Source organism: Zalophus californianus, chromosome 10, assembly GCF_009762305.2.
Source record: "Zalophus californianus isolate mZalCal1 chromosome 10, mZalCal1.pri.v2, whole genome shotgun sequence".
In the NCBI taxonomy this organism is placed as follows: domain Eukaryota; kingdom Metazoa; phylum Chordata; class Mammalia; order Carnivora; family Otariidae; genus Zalophus; species Zalophus californianus.
This window is the reverse complement of record NC_045604.1, coordinates 67,287,688-67,308,423: the sequence shown is the minus strand read 5'-3', so window position 1 is coordinate 67,308,423 and position 20,736 is coordinate 67,287,688. Positions and strand designations below refer to the sequence as shown.

Here is a 20,736-nt window from a genome sequence, read left to right as displayed (position 1 = left end):
AGCGGCTTCCCTTGTCACTTTCAAGTACTTTACATTCAGTCCTAAGATCACCCTATTGCCCAAGTAACTTCTTCGCAGCAAACTGAACCCTGATTTTTTTTTAAGATTTATTTATTTATTTGAGAGAGAGTGAGGGAGAGAGAGAGCACAAGCCGGTGAGGGGCAGAGGGAGAAGCAGGCTTCCCGATGAGCAGGGAGCCCGAAGCAGGACTTGGTCCCAGGACCCTGGAATCATGACCTGAGCCGAAGGCAGACACCCAACCGGTGGAGCCACCCAGGCACCCCGATCCTTGATTTTGTTCCCCCGGGTTGCATAAGTATGTGTCCGGAACTTGACCTCAGGGAAGAATTTGGGGATTTAAACTCCATAGGATCTCGTTTCTTATCCGAGTCGTCAACGTCCCTCTGAGCACAATCTCCTGTAACCACATGACAGCTGTCCTCCAGGTATTATGCTAAACAAGAAAGAAAGAAATCAGGCTGGTTTACAACAAAAACTACATTTTCCTTACGAGGCAAGCTGATCCTTTTTTTCGAAGGGTACCCTAACTCCAAGGAAAAAAATGCTTTCGTTGGGAAAGACTTCCTCCCCTCTGCTCCCCCAGCTCTCCCAGCAGAGCCTTTGGTCTGGATTCTGGGAAAGTGCATTACGAACCAAACAACACAGGGCAATGCAGTCAGGTCAAATACGTCTCGTCTCGGGAGCTTTCTGAGCGTGCCTCCCAGGCTCGGGCGGCAGGAGCCCGCCCCACGAAGCAGGCCTGCTCCTTCTGCATCGCATGACTCTTCTGAAGTTTTCACAGTGGCTCCTGAACCTTGATGTTTTGAAGGGGGTGGAGTGTTTTCTACCGCAGCATGGGCGGACCCTGTGCAAGAGCTTTTCCCCGAAAACGTGAAGGCCAGACAGAAATTTCCCGCCCGGGGCTGAGAATTGCAGCTTCTCAGGACAGACGGAAACAAAGACGGGCACCTGCCCAGGGACAGGGGTTGCAGGAAGCACATGGCCAGAGGTCCCCATCGCACCGCCTCCATCCTCCCAAGCCACATCCTTGGGGAGCAGATACTCCCAGACAGCAGGTGCCTGTGTCATGCACGGCGCTGGGGTGCGGGCTCATTCGTCTAATAGAGACGGCGTCCTCTGGGGTCTCTGCCAGCCTGAAGATTGCGTACAGTAAAAAGGGACTCAGGGGAAGGAAGGCACATTGGCGGAGCACCTGCTTTGAGCCGGCATGGTTACCCCCAGTTTATGAGGCCACAGATGCGCAGGGTGGTTTGGTAGCTCGCGGGAAAGCGGTGGCACTGGGATTTCAACTACTGGAAACAGTAGAGGCTCCCTTTTTGTAAGCCCCAAGATGTTCCAGTTCTTAAAGTCAGGGTGGTCAGAGTCTCTTGGGGGGTGCCATGGAATGGGGGTTCTCCGGGAAAGACACACCGGGTCCTCAAACGGCGATACCCAGATGGATCACGGTGCTTCCCCAAACCCACAAGGGTCTGCGTGTCACTTGGCGTGTGGTGGGGCTGGAAGATAGCGTGTCGCCCCCCCCCAGGGGACCCAGCGATTGGGTCAGCCCTCCCGCATACCCCCCGCTTCCGGGAACCAGGCTGCCTGTCTTGCTGAGTAAAGAGTCAGAGCCCAGGTGGGTTGCCACAGTTGAGGGGCAGCACGCAGGCTCAGGGGGCCCGTGACCGTGGCCACCCCCGGCTCCTAACAGAGTGTCCCTGCGGCGACAACTCTGCGCACCCCTGACCTGTGTCCTGCCCCTGCCCGAGCCTTGCTCTTCACGTCTCTCTTCCCTGGGCTGTGTGCAGACCTGTCCCTTCTGCACGTTGTAATCACACGGGGCTTTAAGATCTGTGGGTGCAGAGCCCCCGCCCCGGCCGCTGGAGGAAAACACCATCCCGGAGTCTTGTCATAGTTACCGTTGTGCTTGTCCTTCCCTTTCTATAAAGGGGACCAGGCCACGTGTGCTCTTTTGCGTCTGGCTCTCCGGCTTGGCACCGTCCGCGGGAGTCACATGTTGTGTGTGTAGTGTGGGCCGCTCCTTCTCGCAGTGTGGGGTGCTACTGTGAAGACCCCGCGATCCGGGATGGGTGGCGTTGGGTCATTTCTAGTTTGGGGTGTTGCACAGATAGAACTGCTGTGAGCGTTCTCGTTTATGGCTTTTAGCAAACGTGGACACGTTTAGGGCGGGTCTATGCCTCGGGTAATTGCTGAGTCACAGACTTCGTCAAGGTCCAGTTCTAGTAGATTCTGCCCGTTTTCCAGAGACTGTAGGAAATTCTCCTGCAAGGTTTTGATTTATCCTAGTTTCTCTCTAGGAGTTAGCTCCCTTACAGTTGTGATGGTGCCGTCCACATCCCCGTGCCACCTTAGAGGGAAACAGAAAGGATTTAGGGCTGGAAAGGACATCCTCCCTGCCTTCAAGAGGCACACAGTTCCATCGTGCAGAGAAATCTTCCCTGCCTAACCAAGCGTGGGGAGTAAGGTGGGAGGGTGTCCGTCCAGCTTGGGAACCTGCCTCCCCCATCTGTGGGCATTTTGGGCTTGGACACACTGCTCAGCCTTCATTTCCTCATCTGTAAAATGGGCCTATTACAATAATTAGGTGAGCTGAATGGCACGGAGTGCTCCGAGCAGAGCCCGGAGGAAGCCCTCCCCAACATTGCCTGTCACCTGCCCAGACCGCGAGCCCCCAGCAGCGAGAAGGCCTGGGGGGGAAGGGGGGGCACAAACCTGTCCCCTGTGTCAGTGGGGTGGGGACAGCAAGGGACTTTTGATCTCTGAGGTGCTGCAGGAAGGGCAGGGAGCCTAAGTGATTTCTGGACGCCTGCGGACCAGGATTTCAAGGACCAGCCGCCCCTGTGGCCTGGTTTAGGGGGGCGGCTGCGGCAGGAGCCAACCTCAGGGCCTTGGCAAGTCCCCAGCGGGTCCTTCGGCAAAGAGGACTCAGACAGCTTCTACGAACGTGATAGGCAGGTCTACACAGACAGAAAGGGGGTTCGTGGTTGCCTCGGGCTGGGCCGCCATGGGGGCATCAAGGGGCTGAGACCTACGGGGTTTCTCTTTGTGGTGATGGAAATGTTCTAAAATGGTGGTTCTGAACGCACGTAGCTGCGAATGCATTAAAAATCACCAGATCCTGCACTTGAGGCAGGTGAATTGTACGGCATGTGAATTCCATCTCCTAAAACTGTTTTAAAATTACAGCTGAGACATGTGGCCATGTTCGGGCCTCATAACACTCCCCCTATGACACCCCCCAAACCTCCCTGCTGGTTCCCAATGTGCATGGGGACAGGTCCCTCCAGAGACAGTAAGGGGCGGAGCCGATGGAGCCCAGCTCTCCTCGGAGCAGGGGGGCGCTCACGAGGGTGGAGAGAAGCTTCCAGAGTTGAAGGCGTCTCAGAGAAACGCGAGGCCACGGAAGTGCAGCCCCCACACCCGGGGCTATGGAGAAGCCGCCCTGCGTGCGTATATTTCTAATTCGAAGAATGAATTTCATAGCTCAGTAGAATTACAGATGAGTCTTGTCTTTTTTTTTTCTTGGGCTCCAGTTCTTCTATGTGCTTATATTCTTTTTCTAGGTCAGAAGTACCTGAGGTCTGGGGTGCCTGGGGGGCTCAGTCGGTTAAGGGTCCGACTATTGATCTCAGTTCAGGTCTTGGTCTCAGGGTTGTGAGTTCGAGCCCCGCACTGGGCTCTGTGCTGAGCGTGGTGCTTACTTTTAAAAAAAAGTACAGGGGCCTACCGGGGGAGCGTGTGGGACGCCACGAATTCCGTTTGGAGGCATCTTTGAGCTCGCGGAGTAGACACCATGAGCAAAGCTCACCCTCCCGAGTTGAAAAAATTTATGGACAAGAAATTGTCATTGAAATTAAGTTGTGGCAGACATGTCCAAGGAATATTGCGGGGGTTCGATTCGTTTATGAATCTTGTGATAGATGAGTGTGTGGAGTTGGCAACTAGTGGGCAACAGAACAATATCGGAATGGTGGTAATACGAGGAAATAGGATCATCATGTTAGAAGCCTTGGAGCGAGTATAAACAATGGGTGTGTTCATCAGAAGAAATCAACTGCCTCCACATGTCCCCTCCATAGTACCTGTTTTACTACAATATAAAAATCAGGTCGTGTGCATTTTCATATTGAACTTTTTTGTTAAATCAACTTTTATAATAGTCAAAAAAAAAAGTACATGACGTCAGGGGCCAGGTGGGAGAGCAGGTGGGGATTCGGCGTCTCCTCGCTCTTGCAGGAATCATGTGGCTGGAAATTCTCCTCACCTCCGTGCTGGGCTTTGTCATCTACTGGTTTGTTTCCCGGGACAAGGAGGAAACGTTGCCTCTTGAAGATGGGTGGTGGGGGCCTGGGGCGAGGCCCGAAGCTGCAGAGGACGAGAGCATCCGCCCTTTCAAGGTCGAGACTTCCGAGGAGGAGATCGAGGTAAGGCACCTTTTGCAGGGGGGCTGAGCAGAGGGGAGGGCAGCGAGGCCCCTTCAGTGGTTCCCGTGAGGCTGGGGCTGGGACGGGCCTGGGGAGCGGGTTTCCCTCTGCTTTTCTCCCACCGGGCAGGTGCAGAGAGAGACACATGCCCAGCCTGCCCCCCTGCCCACCCGTCCCCTCTGCTCCTTCCTCCTCTGTCTCCTCCTTCCCCGGCCCACGGCCCAGCAGGGCCCAGGTGAGAGGGGCGTGCCAGCTGGCCCCGGGCACCTGCATCGAAGGTCACAGAAAGCAGCTTCCTCCTCCTTTGCGCCCCCATGAAACCCTGGGAGTGAGCTTGCAGGAGAAAGCCAGCAGGTTCTCATCAGGGCCCCGGGCGGAGGTCCTGAGTGAGAAGCGAGCCATGGTGACATCAAACGCTCGGGTACATAGAAGCTGCCGCAGGGTCAGCATTAATTATGCGCCTGCTGTGTCGCAGGTGCGTGTGGTCACGTTCAGTCCCTGCAGTGACCCTGTAGGGTGAGGACTGTCGTTCCCTCTAGAGGTGCAGAAATTGAAGCTCAGAGAGGTAAAGGAATTTACCCCAGGTGACTGAGATAATAAGCAGGATTCAAACTGGAGTCCGTCCAACTCCGGAGCTTGTGCCCCTCCCCACGCTGGAGTTAGGGGGCCGTGCCCAGTGGGGTGGGCTCCTGGGCCAGGAGGGTGAATGGGACCCAGGACGTCCCCGCCCATTCTTGCTCTCAGGCTATGCATATCGGAGCACCTGCTGTATGCAGGCGTGGTGCTGGGTGCCCGGTGGAGAGGCCCTTCCCGCCGTTCACTCACAGTCCCGTAGTCGAGAGAAGGACTGGGCATGGAGGAAAGGTAACCGAGGGATTAATGACGGAGGATGCCATAAGACGTACCAATAAAAAGTGAGCTTTCAAAAAGCAGAAAGCAGGCTGCACCCAAGAGAAAGCAGGCTGATGCTCCTTGGGTAGGGCTGACGCCGCCTCACTGTTCAGGGTGGAGGCTGGGCCCTGAGGATAACGCCTTCTGTGGGTTCTCAGACTCAGAGTCTCAAACATCCGAACCCTGGGCGCCTGGAGTGCTCGGGAGGACGCTGACTGAGAAGGTAACACTTGGGAGGCCCCAGGAGCGGACGCGGACGTCCTAGCCCAATGCTCGGCCAGTAGGCTTGCGCCTTCTCTCCTGGTCTGTGTCTTTTTTTTTTTTTTTTAAGATTTTATTTTTTTGACAGAGAGGGACACAGCGAGAGAGGGAACACAAGCAGGGGGAGTGGGAGAGGGAGAAGCAGGCTTCCCGCGGAGCAGGGAGCCCAATGCAGGGCTCGATCCCAGGACCCTGGGATCATGATCTGAGCCGAAGGCAGATGCTTAAGGACTGAGCCCCCCAGGCGCCCCCTGGTCTGTGTCTTGATCCCAACGGAGATACCGTGTTTCCCTCAGTGCTGAGGCTCGGAGTCCGCTGGCCACAGCCCGTGGGACACACCTGTCCTGCCACCTGTTTATACAGCCCCCATGCTGAGAAGAGCTTTTCCATCTTCAAACAGCTGAAAATAATCCAAAAAGAACAGTCTCGGGACGGGTGAAATGTACATGGTGCGCAGATTTCTGTGTCCGTAAATAGTGTTATTGGCACATAGCTATGTCCATTCGTCCACGTCCTGCCTCTGGCTGCTTCCAGGCTCCGGAGACAGAGTGGCCCAGTGGCCACGAGAAAAGCCTAAAGCAGTTACTGTCCAGCCTCTGACAAAACAGGTTTGCCGGCCATGCGTAAGCCCCGAGAAGTTAAAGATGCATATCGTTCATGGGGTTAAAAACAAAGAGGAGAAGTAAACATGAAGTCAAAGGTGAAGAACATAGGGGCACCTGGGGGTCTCTGTCGGCTCAGTGGCCGACTCTTGGTTTCAGCTCAGGTCATGATCTCGGGGCCCCGGCCGGGATCAAGCCCTGCATCCGGCTCTGCGCTCAGCGGGGAGCCTGCTTGAGATTCTCTCTCCCTCTGCCCTCCCTATTGCAAGCACGCATGCGCGCGGTCTCTCTCAAATTAATTTTTTAAAAAGCGAAGAACAGGGCGCCTGGGTGGCTCAGTTGGTTAAGCAACTGCCTTTGGCTCAGGTCATGATCCTGGAGTCCTGGGATCGAGTCCCGCATCGGGCTCCCTGCTCAGCAGGGAGTCTGCTGCTTCCTCTGACCCTCCCCCCTCTCATGTGCTCTCTCTCTCTCAAATAAATAAATAAAAATAAAATCTAAAAAAAATAAAAAGCGAAGAACATAGGCTTTGGGAACAGCCACTGTTGTGGGAAACAAGGAGGCTCCTTCTGGGGTGACCCTGGCAGCCCAGGACGCACGTCTACAGACCAGCGACCTCCTCACCCTCCAACCGGATGAGGCAGCTTTCCTCTACTGTCACGCTGTCTTGTCGCTGCAGGCTTCCTCTGTGTTCTGGAAATAAGCCTGCTTTGTGCTCTGCACCCCCCAACCCCTCTCCCTCCCCGGGGTCCCACGTTTTGCTCCAGGACTTACACCGGAGGATCGACACGGTCCGTTTGACCCCACCTTTGGAGGACGTGCGCTTCCATTTTGGCTTCAATTCCAAGTACCTGAGGAAAATCCTTTCCTACTGGCGGAATGGCTTTGACTGGAGGAAGCAGGTGGAGATTCTCAACAGGTACCCTCACTTCAAGACGAAGATTGAAGGTAGGTTTGCTCAACAGCTGCTGGTGAGGGCGGTCTGTTGTGGGAGCGGCCTCCGCAGATGCGGGGCGTGACTTAGACCCCACTTAGAATCCAAATACCGGTCCTCCAGATGTATTTGTAGGGTCACCTCGCTGGGGCAGAAAGAATGGCGAATCCCCACAAACCCAGCGGGCCCTCGAGCAAGACAGGGAAACTCAGAGATCATTGAAAAGCCAAAGAATTGAAGAATCGGGCCCAGTGACAGAACAGCCTTGGAGAGGAGAGAACGTGGCCTCGGGCAGCTCAACCCCTCCCAAGGTTTTGGAGTCCTGGGTACCATGTCCGCTCAGGCTGCTCGGCCCATCAGAGTCCTATGAGAAATTGCCCTTTCTGTCTGCAGCCCTCCACCTCATGTGCCCCCTGGAGGGTAGGTGGTCCCACAGCTTCGCCTGCAGGGAAGGCGCCTCTCAGATTCTCTGGGCAAGGTCACCCCAAGATTGTTTGGGCTGAGGGAACAGTTTCCTCAGTGGAAAAGCATTTTTCCCCAGTCTGAGAAATAACTGAGACCCATCACAGTGTGCGGTTGAGGCATACGGCATGAGGGTTTGGGTTATATTTGTTGTGAAATGATCACCACAGGAGGTTCTGCTAACGTCCAGTTTCTCGTACAGATCCAATGCAAAGAGAGAAAACACTTTCCTCCTTGTGGCGAGAACTCAGCATTTTAGCTTCCCTCCAAGTCCCACAGCATGTCGGTTATGTGACACCCCCGGTGCTTACTTACCGTGCATCTGGGGTTTGGACCCTCTGACCCCTCCCTCCAGCCCCCCCCACCCCCCTCTGGTAACTACGCATCTAATCTCTTTTTCTGAGTTTGTTGTTTGTTGTTCTAGATCAGTGAGATCCTTTCTCCGTCTGGCTTATTTCACTGAGCGTAAGGAAGGCGTCATGTTGTCACGAGTGGTAGGACTTCCTCGTTTTTTTATGGCTGAATAATGTTCCATTGTGGACATTTATACCACGATGTCTCGATCCCTTCATCCATCCATAGACGTGTCTTGGCTACTGTAAATAATGCTTCAGTGAACATGGGGTGCAGATGTCTTTTTGAATTAGTGTTTTCATTTTTTAATATATATATTCCCCAAAATGGAATTGCTGGACCATATGGTCGTTCTGTTTTTCATTTTTAGAGGAACCTCCATACTGTTTTCCAGAGTGGCTGCACCAGTTTGCGCTCCCACCAACAGCGCACGAGGGTTCCCCTTTCTCCACATCCTCGCCAACACTGGGTATCTCTTGTGTTTTTATCTTTTTGATCATGGCCATTCTGACAGATGTGAGGTGGGATCTCACTGTGGTTTCGATTTGCATTTCCCTGAGGATGAGTGATGTTGAGCATCCTTTCCTGTGTCTGTTGGCCATCTGGATGTCTTCTCTGGAGAAGTGTCTGTTCAGGTCCTTTGCCCATGTTTTAATTGGGTGGTTTTTCTGCTACTGAGTCGATGAGTTCTTTCTGTATTTTGGAGATTAACCCCTTATCAAATGTATGGTTTGCAGATATTTTCTCCCATTCCACAGGTTGTCTTTGCTGTGCAGAAGCTTTTTAGTTTGATGTTGTCCACTTGTTTATTTTTGCTTCAGTTGCTTTGAGCTTTAGGTGTCACATGCAAGAAACCATCACCAGGACCCACGTTGGGAAAGCTTTGTGTCTGTGTTTCCTTCCAGGAGTTTCGTGGTTTCAGGTCTTACCTTTAAGTCTTTGATCCATTTCGAGTTAATTTTTGTGAGTGGTGTGAGGTGGGGGGCCAGCTTCATTGTTTTCCATGTGAACATCCAGTTAACCCGGCGCCATTGACTGAAGAGACTGTCTTCTCTCCCGTTCAGTGTCCTTGTCAAAGATTAGTTGACTGTATATGCCTGGGTTTATTTCCGGGCTCTCAGTTCTGTTCCACTGGTCTGTCTGTCTGTTGGAAAAGCTTATCTTAACCCCAGAAAGATTCAGAATCAAACAGAAGTGTTGGGGTGCCTGGCTGGCTTGGTCCATGGAGTGTGTGACTCTTGATGTCCAGGTTGTAGTGTACAGATGACTTAAAAATAAAATCTTTAAAAATAATAATAAAATAAAAGATAAAATCTTTAAAAAGCACCTAGAATGTTTAGGAAATTCAAGTTCATAGTGTTACTTTTTTAAAAATCTATTTATTTTTAATTATTGTAAAACATACATTACAGAAAATTTACCATTTCGACCACTGTCAAGCAAATATAATACCCCGGTTCAGGGGCATTCGGCATGTTTATATCCTTATGCAACCATCACCACCATCCATCTTCAGAGCTTTTTTATTTTGCAGAACTGAAACTCTGTCCCATTAAACAGTAATCCCCATTTCTCCCCTTTCCCTCACCTCTGGAAGCCATCATTCTACTTTCTGTCTCTGAATTTAAATATGAATTCTGTACCTGAATACCTCTTACGAGTAGAGCATTTGTCCTTCTGCCTGGCTTGCTGCGCTTGGCACCAGGTCCTCAGAGTTCATCCGTATTGTAGCAGCTATCAGGTTTTCCTAACTTTTTTAAGATTTCATTTATTTATTCGAGAAAGAGAGAGAGAGAGAGCACAAGCCGGGGGAGCGGCAGAGGGAGAAGCAAACTCCCCGCTGAGCAGGGAGCCCAACGCGGGGCTCGATCCCAGGACCCCGGGATCATGACCTGAGCTGAAGGCAGACGCTTAACAGACCGAGCCACCCAGGCGCCCCCATTTTTGGAATTGTAAATATTCGTCATGTTTGAGAGAATTTGGCCTTTCCAAGTAACAGACAAGACTTTTGCATTCTAATTTAGAGTGTGTAACAGTAATGGGTTTAGATCTGTGATTTTATGTGAAAATCTCCCTGAGCTTATATGCAGTGTTGGAAGATTTAGGATTTACCATAGTTATAAATCTATCAAAATTTTGAGAATTAACTTAAAGTAAGTGGAAGACATACGAGTCAGGCAGATCAACTAAAGTTCTTAAAAAGGAAATTGAAATCATGCCGTGTTTAAAGGAGCGTCACTAAGCAAGTTTGTAGAAGTGCAACCATCCCCTTGTCTGAGGAAAACTGCTGCATCCTCGAGACGGACTGGGAAACAAGGGTTTTGGGTGAATGTGCTAACCTGCCTCTAGACTTCCAGCCTCCTACCTCCGGGGCCCAGCCCAGCCGTCCTTCGTGCAGATGAGCTGTCCCCACAGCCCACGTCCTTCTGTCCTGCCCATTTCTCCTGCCTAGTGGGCATTTGTGCAATTCAGGACTTAATTTCCATAAACTGACCCTTGTATCAGTAGTCTTGATTTAAGGACCTTCTTCAGCTCTGAACAGCTTTTTCCCTCAATTCCAGTCCAAAGATAACATGAACCTTTCCAGTTTACTCATTTGTGGGTGGCTTTTTTTGCTGTTGACATTCTCAGTCCTGTTATCTTTAGGTCTCAAATGGTGAAAATCAGTCAAATCAGTCCAATAAAATACGAACTAAGAAAAAAAAATAGAAGTGCAACCATCCGTTAATCAGAGGCCTCTGGAGAATAACTGTCAACATTGCTTAGATTAAATAAATATATAAGGGATGCCTGGCTGGCTCAGTCGGGAGAGCCATGTGACTCTTGATCTCGGGGGGTTGTGAGTTCGAGCCCCCCCACTGGGTGTAGAGATGGACTTAAAAAAAAATCTTTAAAAAATAATAATAAAATTTGAATATAGAGAGAACAATATTTGTAAGTTGAACTCAGGCTTAATAGAGAGCTAGGTTTTTAAATTTGTAGCTTTAATAAGGTGAGGACTAATATTACACATAAATCAAAGGTTGCTGTGCCCTTTAGGGGACTTTGATATCTTTGTCATGAGCCTCACCAGAGGACCTAGGCCACTTCATCCAAGCCAAAGTACATACAGGTCCTCGTATATAATTTCCAAAGGTTGCCTTTCGCATCGCTGGTGCCAGGTGGCCTGGCTTCCTCATGGTGATTGCGTGACTCTGTTGCCCCAGCTCTTCACTGGTCCTCTAACAGATGCTGACAGGCAGGAATCTCATGGACCCATGCGTTCTGCTGAGGCTGGGGACACACAGCCAGAGAACAGGGTCCCTGCCTTCACTCTGGGGTGATGCTAACCATCCCAGCACGGGGTAAGGGGTTCTGGGAGGGAGGAGGCTCTGGGAGCTTCGTGAGCCCATGCCACCTGGGAGTGTGACGGAAGGCTTCCTAGAGGAGGTGGCATCTGAGCTGAGACTTAAAGGATGAATAGGAGTTTGCCACTTATGTGGGGAAGGCGGTCCGGGAGAAGGGAACAGCATGTTCAAAAACCCAGAGGCAAGCGGCACGAAGGGGCTCTTCCCTTCCTGGAGGCTGCAGGCTCGAGAAAGCCTTACCCCCTGGACATCATGGCACAAAACAGTGCAAGCGCTCCAAAGGGGGCGGCTTCGGGCATCGAGTCATCCCAGACCGCAGCTGTGACTGAACCCACGTGCGGTCCAGCCACCTCCCCTGGGCTGGCAGCCCGGCCCCGGCCCAGCAAACCTTCGTGCATCTTTCCCTCGGTCCCCGGCCTGAGTGGTCCAAGAAGTCCTCCCTCCTCCCTCCGTCTGCTGCCGTCCTCATTGGTCCCTCAGGCTCAGACCTTTCTGGGGTCCTCTCTGCCCCTACCCCGGCGTTCTGGGCTCTGCATGTGCTTCCCTGTCCTGTGAGGAGGCCTGGGCCTCCCTCCAGAGATCAATCTCTAGGCACAGAGTCTGGGAGAAAGCGGGCAGGGCCTCGGAGGCCTCAGGCCCAGCCCATCCCCTCCAGAGAGGACAGCGTTGCTGAGTCACCGGGAGGCCGAGGTTCAGGGCCAGGGCCAGCTCAGCCCTGTACCGTTCATCTCAAGCCCCTGTCCCGGCTCAGGCCCTGGGCCCTGACACCCCCCAGCCCCCCCCCCCCCCCCCGTCGCCACCCACCAGGCCTAGTGCCCAGCTCGGCTCCTCGGTTCAGAGCGGACAGCCCGGAGCACCGCACAGAACCACAGACCCAGCCGGAAAAACCCGGGGGCGGGGGGCTTGCTTCCTCCACCAAGGGAAGCCTCCTGCAGGGTCAATGAGGAAATATGGGCTTTAACATTTTTCTTCATTTTTAAAATTCAAATATTTAAAATTCGAACAGTATGCAAGGACATGGTGAAAAGGCAGCCTCCGTCTCGCCCCTGCCCCGCCGTGGCCACCGGTTCCCGCCCCGGGACGGCTTCTTCCCTCTCATGCGTGCTCACACCCACGCCTCCAGGGATCGCCCGTGCACTCCGGCACGCGTGTGTGTGCATGGGGCTCCCCAGCTCTACACTCAGATGAATTAGACATCTCTCACATCGTGCAGCGTGTTCCGAAGGAGGGAAGGTTACCTTCCGAAAAGAACTCTAGAGCAGGAGTAAACACAGCAACTTAGAGGGACACGCACAGGAGGCTCCACAATACAATGGATGTAGGGTTCTATTTTTGTTCGAAGAAAGTTATGATCTATTTTTTTTTAAAGTCTGAACTGGGGGCGCCTGAGGGGCTCCCTCGATTGAGCATCTGACTCTTGGTTTCAGCTCAGGTCGTAATCTCGGGGCCGTGAGATCGAGCCCTGCGTCGGGCTCCGTGCTCAGCTCAGAGTTCGCTTGAGAGTCTCTCTCCCTCTCCCTCTGCCCCTTCCCCCACTTGTGCGTGTTCTTTCTCACTCTCTCTCAAATAAATAAATCTTTAAAAAAAAAGAAAGTCCGAACTGCCTCCGTCCAGAGGAGTCTAAGGAGACATGACAACTGAACGTGATGTGGGGTCCTGGATGGGATCCTGCAACAGGAAAAGGACGTTAGGTAAAAACTCAGGACATCTGAGCCGTATTCCGTTGTCTGTGGACACCAGTGTTATTCAGCCTTTAAAAAGAAGGAAACCCTGCCCTAGGTGACCACATGGATGAACCTTGACGTTCTGCTGAGTGAAATAAGCCAGTCAGAGGCACAAATACTGCACGATCCCATGTATGGGGAGCTCCCAGATTGTCCAGCTCGTAGCAGCAGAGAGGCGGATGGTGGGGGCCGGGAAGTGGGGAGGTGGGGAGATGGGGAGACGCTCGCTAACGGGTGCAGAGTCTCAGTTATACCAGATGAGTAAGTTCTAGACACCTGCTGGCCCGCGTCGTGCCCGCGGTCAGCAGTACCAGATGGCACGCTTAGCAATTTGTAAGGAGGGACTAAATGCCCTTCCTACCGTAAAATTTTAAAATACAAATGTTTCTAAAACTAAGGAGATCTGAATAAATGATGGACTTTAGTGGAGTTATTAACGTATCAGTACTGGTTCGTTCCTTGTAACAAATGTACCCAACTAACGTAAGCCATTAATGACTGGGAAACTGGGTGTGGGGTTCATGGGAACTTCCTGTACTGTCCTCACTATATTTCTATAAATCTGAAATTGTTCCAAGATAAGGGCGCCTGGCTGGCTCTGTGGAGCGTGAGACTTTTTTTTTTTTAATGTAGGCTCCACTGTGAGATCAAGACCTGAGCCAAAACCAAGAGTCAGATGCTTAACCGACTGAGCCACCCAGGTGCCCCTAACATGCTAATCTTGACTTTGGGGTCGTGCGTTCAAGCCCCACCTTGGGCATTAGGGATCCCTTAAAATAAATTGTTCCAAAATAACAAATTTATTTTTAAAAATTTGGAAAGACAGCACAATGTTCTCTCCAGATAGTGGTACTACTTGTGATTGTTCCCCCTTTTGATTTATCTGTTTTCCGTTTCTTACAGTAAACATATATTATTTATGTAATGAATTAATAACCCACCAGAACGTGAGCTGGTTGTGGTGCAGGGCTGCAGGTGTGACGGCAGCGCAGGCTCTTTGCCCTGAACGCCCAGGTGCGCTCCGGGCCACCTGCCTAGGAAGGGACCGTCCTCGGAGGGACTCTGGGGGGCCTGGAGCCCATTCAGCCACCCCTGGCCTGGATGCGTTCCCAGTGCCCAGCATGCAACTCAACTTTAAAAAAATATCTCCACTTAAAAAAAGTTATGCTTTGAATTTATATCCTTTGTCGAAAAATTAGGAAGTACAGGAAACACAAAAAAAGAAAATAATTCAGGGGCACCTGGGTGGTTCAGTCGGTTAAACATCTGCCTTCAGCTCAGGTCATGATCTCAGGGTCATGGGATCGAGTCCCGTGTCAGGCTCCTGGCTCAGTGGGGCGTCTGCTTCTCCCTCTGCCCCCACCACCCCCCACTTGTGCTCTCTCTGTCTCTCTCTCAAATAAATACATAAAATCTTTAAAAAAAATAGTTCACTTGAAATTTCATTGCTTGGAGAAAACTTTTTTTTTTAAAGATTTTATTTATTTGAGAGAGAGAGAATGAGAGATAGAGAGCACGAGAGGGAAGAGGGTCAGAGGGAGAAGCAGACTCCCCGCTGAGCCGGGAGCCCGATGCGGGACTCGATCCCGGGACTCCAGGATCATGACCTGAGCCGAAGACAGTCGCTTAACCAACTGAGCCACCCAGGCGCCCGAAAACTTTTTTTTTTTTTAAGATTTTATGTCTTTATTTGAGAGAGAGAGCGCACACATGAGGGGGGAGGGTCAGAGGGAGAAGCAGACCCCCCGCTGAGCAGGGAGCCCCCATGCGGGGCTGGATCCCAGGACCCCGAGATCATGACCTGAGCCGAACGCAGACACTTAACAACTGAACCACCCAGATGTCCCTCAATCTTTTTTTTTTTCTAAAGGTTTTGTGTTTGAGTGATCTCTACACTGAGCGCGAGGCTCGAACTTACAACCCCGAGATCAGGAGTGCTCTACTGACCGAGCCGGCGGGCGCCCCTCCCCCAGTCTCCACATTATTAGGCAGCCTTCCCCAAGGGCCACCAGGAGCCAGGACCTGCTCTGGGCTCTGGGAAGCGGGCAGTGCGCAAGCAGCCCCTGCCCCGGCCTCGCAGGGCTCGTGCCCCGATGTGTAGGGGGCATGGTCACGGTCTGTCCGTTGCAGGGCAGCCGTGTGGCCGGAGCACTGAGTAGGCACACAGCCAGCCCAGCACCGTGGGCCCCTGAGGGCGCCGCCTCCACTGCCCAGGCTCCGGGGAGGCGGGGGGCGGGCGGGGTGGGGGGCTGCAGAGCCTGCCTGGACATGCGGAGGGCCGTGGCTGCAGCCTCCCCCGTTGCGGGGCCTCCCCACTCCCCGCGGGCTGACCGTGCTCTGCCTCCTAGGGCTGGACATCCACTTCATCCACGTGAAGCCCCCCCAGCCGCCATCCGGCTGCACCCCGAAGCCCTTGCTGATGGTGCACGGCTGGCCCGGCTCCTTCTACGAGTTTTATAAGATCATCCCGCTCCTGACCGACCCCAGGAACCACGGCCTGAGCGAAGAGCACGTTTTTGAAGTCATCTGCCCTTCCATTCCCGGCTACGGCTTCTCGGAGGCATCCTCCAAAAAGGGTATGGGGGCTGCTGGGGGCCAGGCCTTCCCACAGGCGGGGAGCCAGCCGGGACAGCTCCCTTCGGAGCCTGGGGGGGCCAGATGGCCGGCGCCCCTTCTTGGGCTCTGCCGGGTGCCGTGGGCAGGGGATGGGCAGAGCAGCCCAGAGCCCAGGCCAGCGTGCGGGCAGCAGGGCCCCCAGAACCTCGCGGCGCTGGCCTGAGCCCACCGCGCCCTCGCTGCGTGGCCGTCCCCTCGCCATCCCTCTCTGCCACGCAGATGCCTGCCTGCTGGGCGCTGGCCATGCCGCCGTGGGGACCCCAAACCCTCTGCCCTCCCGTGAGCCGCTGTGACCCCAGCCTGGGGCAAACGGGGGGGAGGTGAGGAATTTCCTAGGAGCCCAGGAGGACCCAGGGAGTGACCTCCCTGTGATTCTCTTCCCTCTCCCCTTCAAACCAGGCTTGAATTCAGTGGCCACGGCCAGGATCTTTTATAAGCTGATGCTGCGGCTGGGCTTCCAGGAATTCTATGTTCAGGGCGGGGACTGGGGGTCCCTGATCTGCACCAACATGGCCCAGATGGTGCCCAGGTGAGGGTCCCTGTCAGGTGGGTGGGGTAGCCATCTGTGCAGGGGATTCCACCTGGGCACGCTAGCTGAGACTTGGAGCGTCCTCTTGCCAGGGGCCACCCAGGCGGGGTGTCTGTGGGCCTGGGGGAGGGGAGGGAGGGCTCCCTCCCCCGCCCCCGTCACCCTGCTGTGCCTGGGGCACCTTGACGTGGATTCTCTCTCTATTGGGTGTCACACAGGGTTGGGGACTCTGGGCCAGGTACCCAGGCAGAGAGGGCCAGATAGAGGAGGGGAAAGTCAGGCAGTGGACATTTCTGGTGCACCAAGCCCCAGAAGAGCCCAGAACTTTCTAGAAACTCTGTATTTTCCTCGCCAACCCCCTCCTCCCTGTCATGGGGCCGCCCTAGAGGCGCAGATTCCAAGAGGGCTGGTTCTGTGCATCTCAGCCCCGCGGCCTCCTGCTAGTCTCCCCTCCCCAGCCCTGCGTCAGCCTCACCTGGACCCTCTCTCTGCCCTCAGCCACGTGAAAGGCCTGCACTTGAACATGGCTTTCGTTTTAAATCCCGGCACCCTGACCCTTCTCCTGGGACCGCGTTTCCCGAGGCTTTTCGGCTACACCCAGAGGGATATAGAGCTGCTGCACCCCTTCAAGGAGAAGGTTTTCTACAGCTTGATGAGGGAGAGCGGTTATATGCACATCCAGTGCACCAAACCCGACACCGTGGGTGAGTGCGTGCTCCGGACGCTGCGGCCTTCTCCGCTGGGGCGGGGGCCACACCCCTCCCATTCAGCCAGGCGCGCAGCCAGGGGGCCTCACCCACCCGACAACACTGCTCCGGGATGAAAACCTCCCGGGAGGGCCCCGAACTCTTTCTCACCCAGCACTTCCAGGCAGAGGTCAGTTGATACATGGCCAGCGCATTCCAGACACCTGCTCGAGCTGATTCAGTGTGCTCTGGGGCCTTGACCCCTGACCCCTGCACCCTGAGCCTAAGTCGAGGAGGGAGCCTGGGGGCCCGGCAGCTCAAGGACTGGGGCGGATGGAGGGGGTCGATATTCATTTGGAACTCTTCCCCTAATTTGGACTTTTAGGTTTCTTAGTTTTTACAAACCAGAGCATATAAACTAAAAACTCCACCTTTTTTTTAAAGTTTTTTTATTTATTTAAGTAATCTCTATACCCAACATGGGGCTCAAACTCAATGACTCCAAGATCAAGAGTTGCATGCTCTTCGGACTGAGCCAGCCAGGCACCCCAAACCCCACCTTTTTAAAACCAGCATTCATACATATTTCCCATCCGGATCTCCCCAAACACAGAAAGCTAGCTGCCCATGCAGTGGGGCCGGTTTTACCCCTTTTTCTCAGATGAGAGTTCCGAGGCCGAGGGTTAAGTAGATGGGGGGTGCCTGAGCACCCCAAGGTCAGGGCAGAGCTGTGCCCCGACACGGGGCCCTGACCGCTCACTGGTCCCAGGCCTGAGTCCCTCCCTCGCTTCTCCCCACCCCAGGCTGCGCTCTGAATGACTCTCCTGTGGGCCTAGCTGCCTATATCCTGGAGAAGTTCTCCACCTGGACCAACCCGGAGTTCCGAGACCTGGAGGACGGAGGCCTGGAGAGGTGAGACCCTACCCTCCAGCCACCAGCCGGCATGTCCCAGCTACTGCTGGGTGCCCCTCAGGCCCTCACCCTGGTGAACCCGGCCCCAGTTCCTCCGGATGAGGAAGCGGAAGCAGAGAGAGGTCTAGCGACTTGCTCCAAGCCCCCCAGTGGAGTGGTCGGGCATAGGACACAGGGCTCGAGACTGTCTGTGGTCCGTTTGCTCGACAGCACCCTCCCGGGATCAGCGGGCCCCGGGGGCAGTGAGTGCCCCTTTATTGCCAAGAGGCGTGAGCAGCCAGGGCCCCCCGCCCGCGCCCGAGCCCACGGGAGCCCGGCATCATCACGGCCTCCTGACCATGTGCCCTGGGGGAAGCCTGGAGGCAGCTGCAGGGTGACTCCCGGGCCTCTGGCCTGACTCAGGTGCCACCAAGGTCAGCCCTGACCCAGCTTCTCCAGCACCCCTCCCCCTCTTTGTTGCCTTGGGGGCACACAGAGCACCAGACACAGCGCTGCGGTGAGAGGCGAGGTGGGGCTGGCTCCCGCCTCGGCCACGGGCACCGTGTCTAGGTCGTGCCCTTGCCCCAGCGCCTGGAAGGAAGGAGGCTCGACAAACACGCACCAGACGAATGAGCTCTGGAAGATTGTGCGAGTCCAGAGAAAAGAGGATCTGCTCCGTCTACCGGGCAGGGAGGGGAAATGACCGGGAGAATCTATTTGGCCTGGGGCTTGAAGGATGAGTAGGAGTTTGCCGGCGGAAAGGGTAGAAGCAGAGAATTTAGGCAGAGAGAAGAGCAGAAGCGAAGGTGAGAGTGATAGAAACGCGAGGCGCTCTGGGAAAGGCTGACTTTGCCGAGGCTGGGGGCAGGTACGCGGGGGGCTGGACCGGGAGCCCGCGCACAAGCCCTCACCCTGGGATCCGCTCCCCGCCCCACACTGGGCAGGACCCGGGGCGATGGGGCTCCACCAGCAGCCCCTTGGCAAAGGGGTGGCCCTGCTCCTTGCCCACCAATACCTGCAGCCAGACACAGGGCACAGACTAGCTCAGCTCTGTGTTCTAGCAAGATCCCTGCCTGCACTAGGGCGGGGAGGGTCGGTGGGGTCGTTTGCTGGCTATGATCAGAGCCTAGGGGGAGATGGGAGCCCCTGGGCATCTCGCTAAAAGCTGGTTCTGACCATTCACGATTCTGACTGTCCGTTTCTCACTGGACGATTTCCACGGTCCTCCAAAGAGCAATTCAAAGTCGTTTCTTCCCCTGTCCGGCTCCACACCGCTGTTGCTAGACCCCAAGGAACGGTTACTTCTGAACGGGAAGATGCCTTATGAACGTATTCATTTTGGAGAAGCCTCTCTCCTTACAAATGCTTCGTGTTTTTGTGTCTAATGTCAGTACCCCACTCCTGCACCCCTCGCCCCTCGCCTGCTGGAGCTGCACTGGTTGGGAGCAGGGCCGGGGTTAGGGCTCAATGTTCCTTAAACTGTGGTGCTGAGGATAAAATGGCCAACTACAACTAGAGGCTGACACACACAAGCAAATTCAGCACGTTGGCCTGATGTATCAACGACACTTATTGGCTGAGAGCTGGGGAGCCAAGTGGGAGCATCGGCAAGTTCCTCAATTCAGGCGCAGTGACATCAGCGGGGCCTGGGGGGGAGGGGGGAGGGGGGACAGCCAGGGCTGGGGCGGGGAGAGGGGAGGCAGCAGCAGAGGTAGAAATTTCTACCTCCCCACCAGGCTGCAGGGACGCCCTTCCTTCGTCAAGCAGGAAATAGGGAATGAGGAAGGGAGCCTCTGAGTGTGTGTGCGCCTTTGGATGATGGAAGTGTGGACGTGTGAGCGCCCGTGGGTTTGGATAGACACGTGTGCCCGTGTGAGCATGCGTGTGTGGGTGCACTTGCATCGGAGAGTGTGTGTGTCCGCGAGGGGCTCAGCAGAGATGCAGGGGCCACTTCCGGCAGGGACGTGCTGAGTGGGAGGTGCCCGCTTGGTAACCAGACAGAGATCTGGAGCCCGGGGAGGGGTCGGACCGGAGGAAATGACTATGGTCTGGGGGGAACGAGCAGGCCCAGCAGCAGCCCCAGGAGCAGGGAGGAGAAGTGAGGAGCCCCTACCTGAATGGGGGGCTGGCAAGTGAGGGCTGGCAGTTGCAGTGGGGGGGTTGCTGAGGCGTTGGGGGGGGCAAGAGAGATGGGGCAGAGGGGAGGCGGGAAGGCAGGCCTGGGTGGCATGGACGTCAGACTGTGGGCAGGGGAGGGCTGGAGGCTGGAGGGGCGGAAGATGAGCAGGGGGAGGGCATCGGGGCAGAAGTGGCGGGCACCAGCAGCTGGACGGGGGGGGCCATGGAGGGCTCCAGGGGGCTCTGGACACAGGGTAGCATGAGGGAGTCCAGCAAGAGGTCAGAGCCCGAGGGGCAGGTGGGGCCAGGAGAATGTGGGGTTTCGGGGTCTACAGACCTCGGGCCCCAACAATAAGAACCAGATGGCTCCTTCTTCCCCATGTGTGGAGCCCCACAGCCTGGGTGGGGTCCCATGCCGAGTGGGGAGGTGTCCGCAGGGCCCCAGGCCAAGCCTGGTAGCTGGCGGCCCCGGGCCCAGGCCCGGGCACCATGGGGCTAATGCACCAGCCTCAGGCGAGGTCTGAGCAGGAAGCCAGGCGGGCGGGGGTCCCCGGCGCTCGCAGCCTGAAAGCCGCGCCTGGCACTGAGGGGCCTTCCGGGGCTGCTTCCGCAGGAAGTTCTCCCTGGACGACCTGCTGACCAACGTCATGCTCTACTGGACGACGGGCACCATCACCTCCTCCCAGCGCTTCTACAAGGAGAACCTGGGCCAGGGCTTCATGGCCAACAAGCATGACCGGTGAGTCTGGCTGAGCCCGCACAGGGCCGCCTGCCGACGGGCCTCCAGGAGCAGCCGGACCACCTGCCCTTGACCCCCAGGGAGGTCCTTTGATGGCAGGACCGTAGGTGCCCAGGGTGCCTGGGATGAGAGCACG

The 20,736-nt window shown here is 55.1% G+C and overlaps 2 protein-coding genes across 3 annotated transcripts in view; both read left to right on the top strand.

The window, feature by feature from the left end:
• Window positions 1-20,736, top strand: part of EPHX1 (epoxide hydrolase 1) — a 58,542-nt gene that overhangs the window by 37,035 nt on the left and 771 nt on the right. For both annotated transcript variants that reach the window (XM_027613269.1, XM_027613268.2), the window contains exons 2-8: window positions 4,259-4,446; window positions 6,968-7,148; window positions 15,370-15,597; window positions 16,037-16,166; window positions 16,665-16,870; window positions 17,656-17,764; window positions 20,475-20,600. In XM_027613269.1, coding sequence (XP_027469070.1) covers window positions 4,264-4,446; window positions 6,968-7,148; window positions 15,370-15,597; window positions 16,037-16,166; window positions 16,665-16,870; window positions 17,656-17,764; window positions 20,475-20,600 — 1,163 coding nt within the window. In that variant the 5' untranslated portion in view covers window positions 4,259-4,263. The remainder of the gene's footprint in view (window positions 1-4,258; window positions 4,447-6,967; window positions 7,149-15,369; window positions 15,598-16,036; window positions 16,167-16,664; window positions 16,871-17,655; window positions 17,765-20,474; window positions 20,601-20,736) is intronic.
• Window positions 3,748-4,237, top strand: LOC113933307 (small nuclear ribonucleoprotein G-like). Its single transcript, XM_035722509.1, has one exon. It carries the CDS (start codon window positions 3,816-3,818, stop codon window positions 4,044-4,046), a length of 231 nt encoding a protein of 76 aa, XP_035578402.1. The 5' UTR covers window positions 3,748-3,815; the 3' UTR covers window positions 4,047-4,237.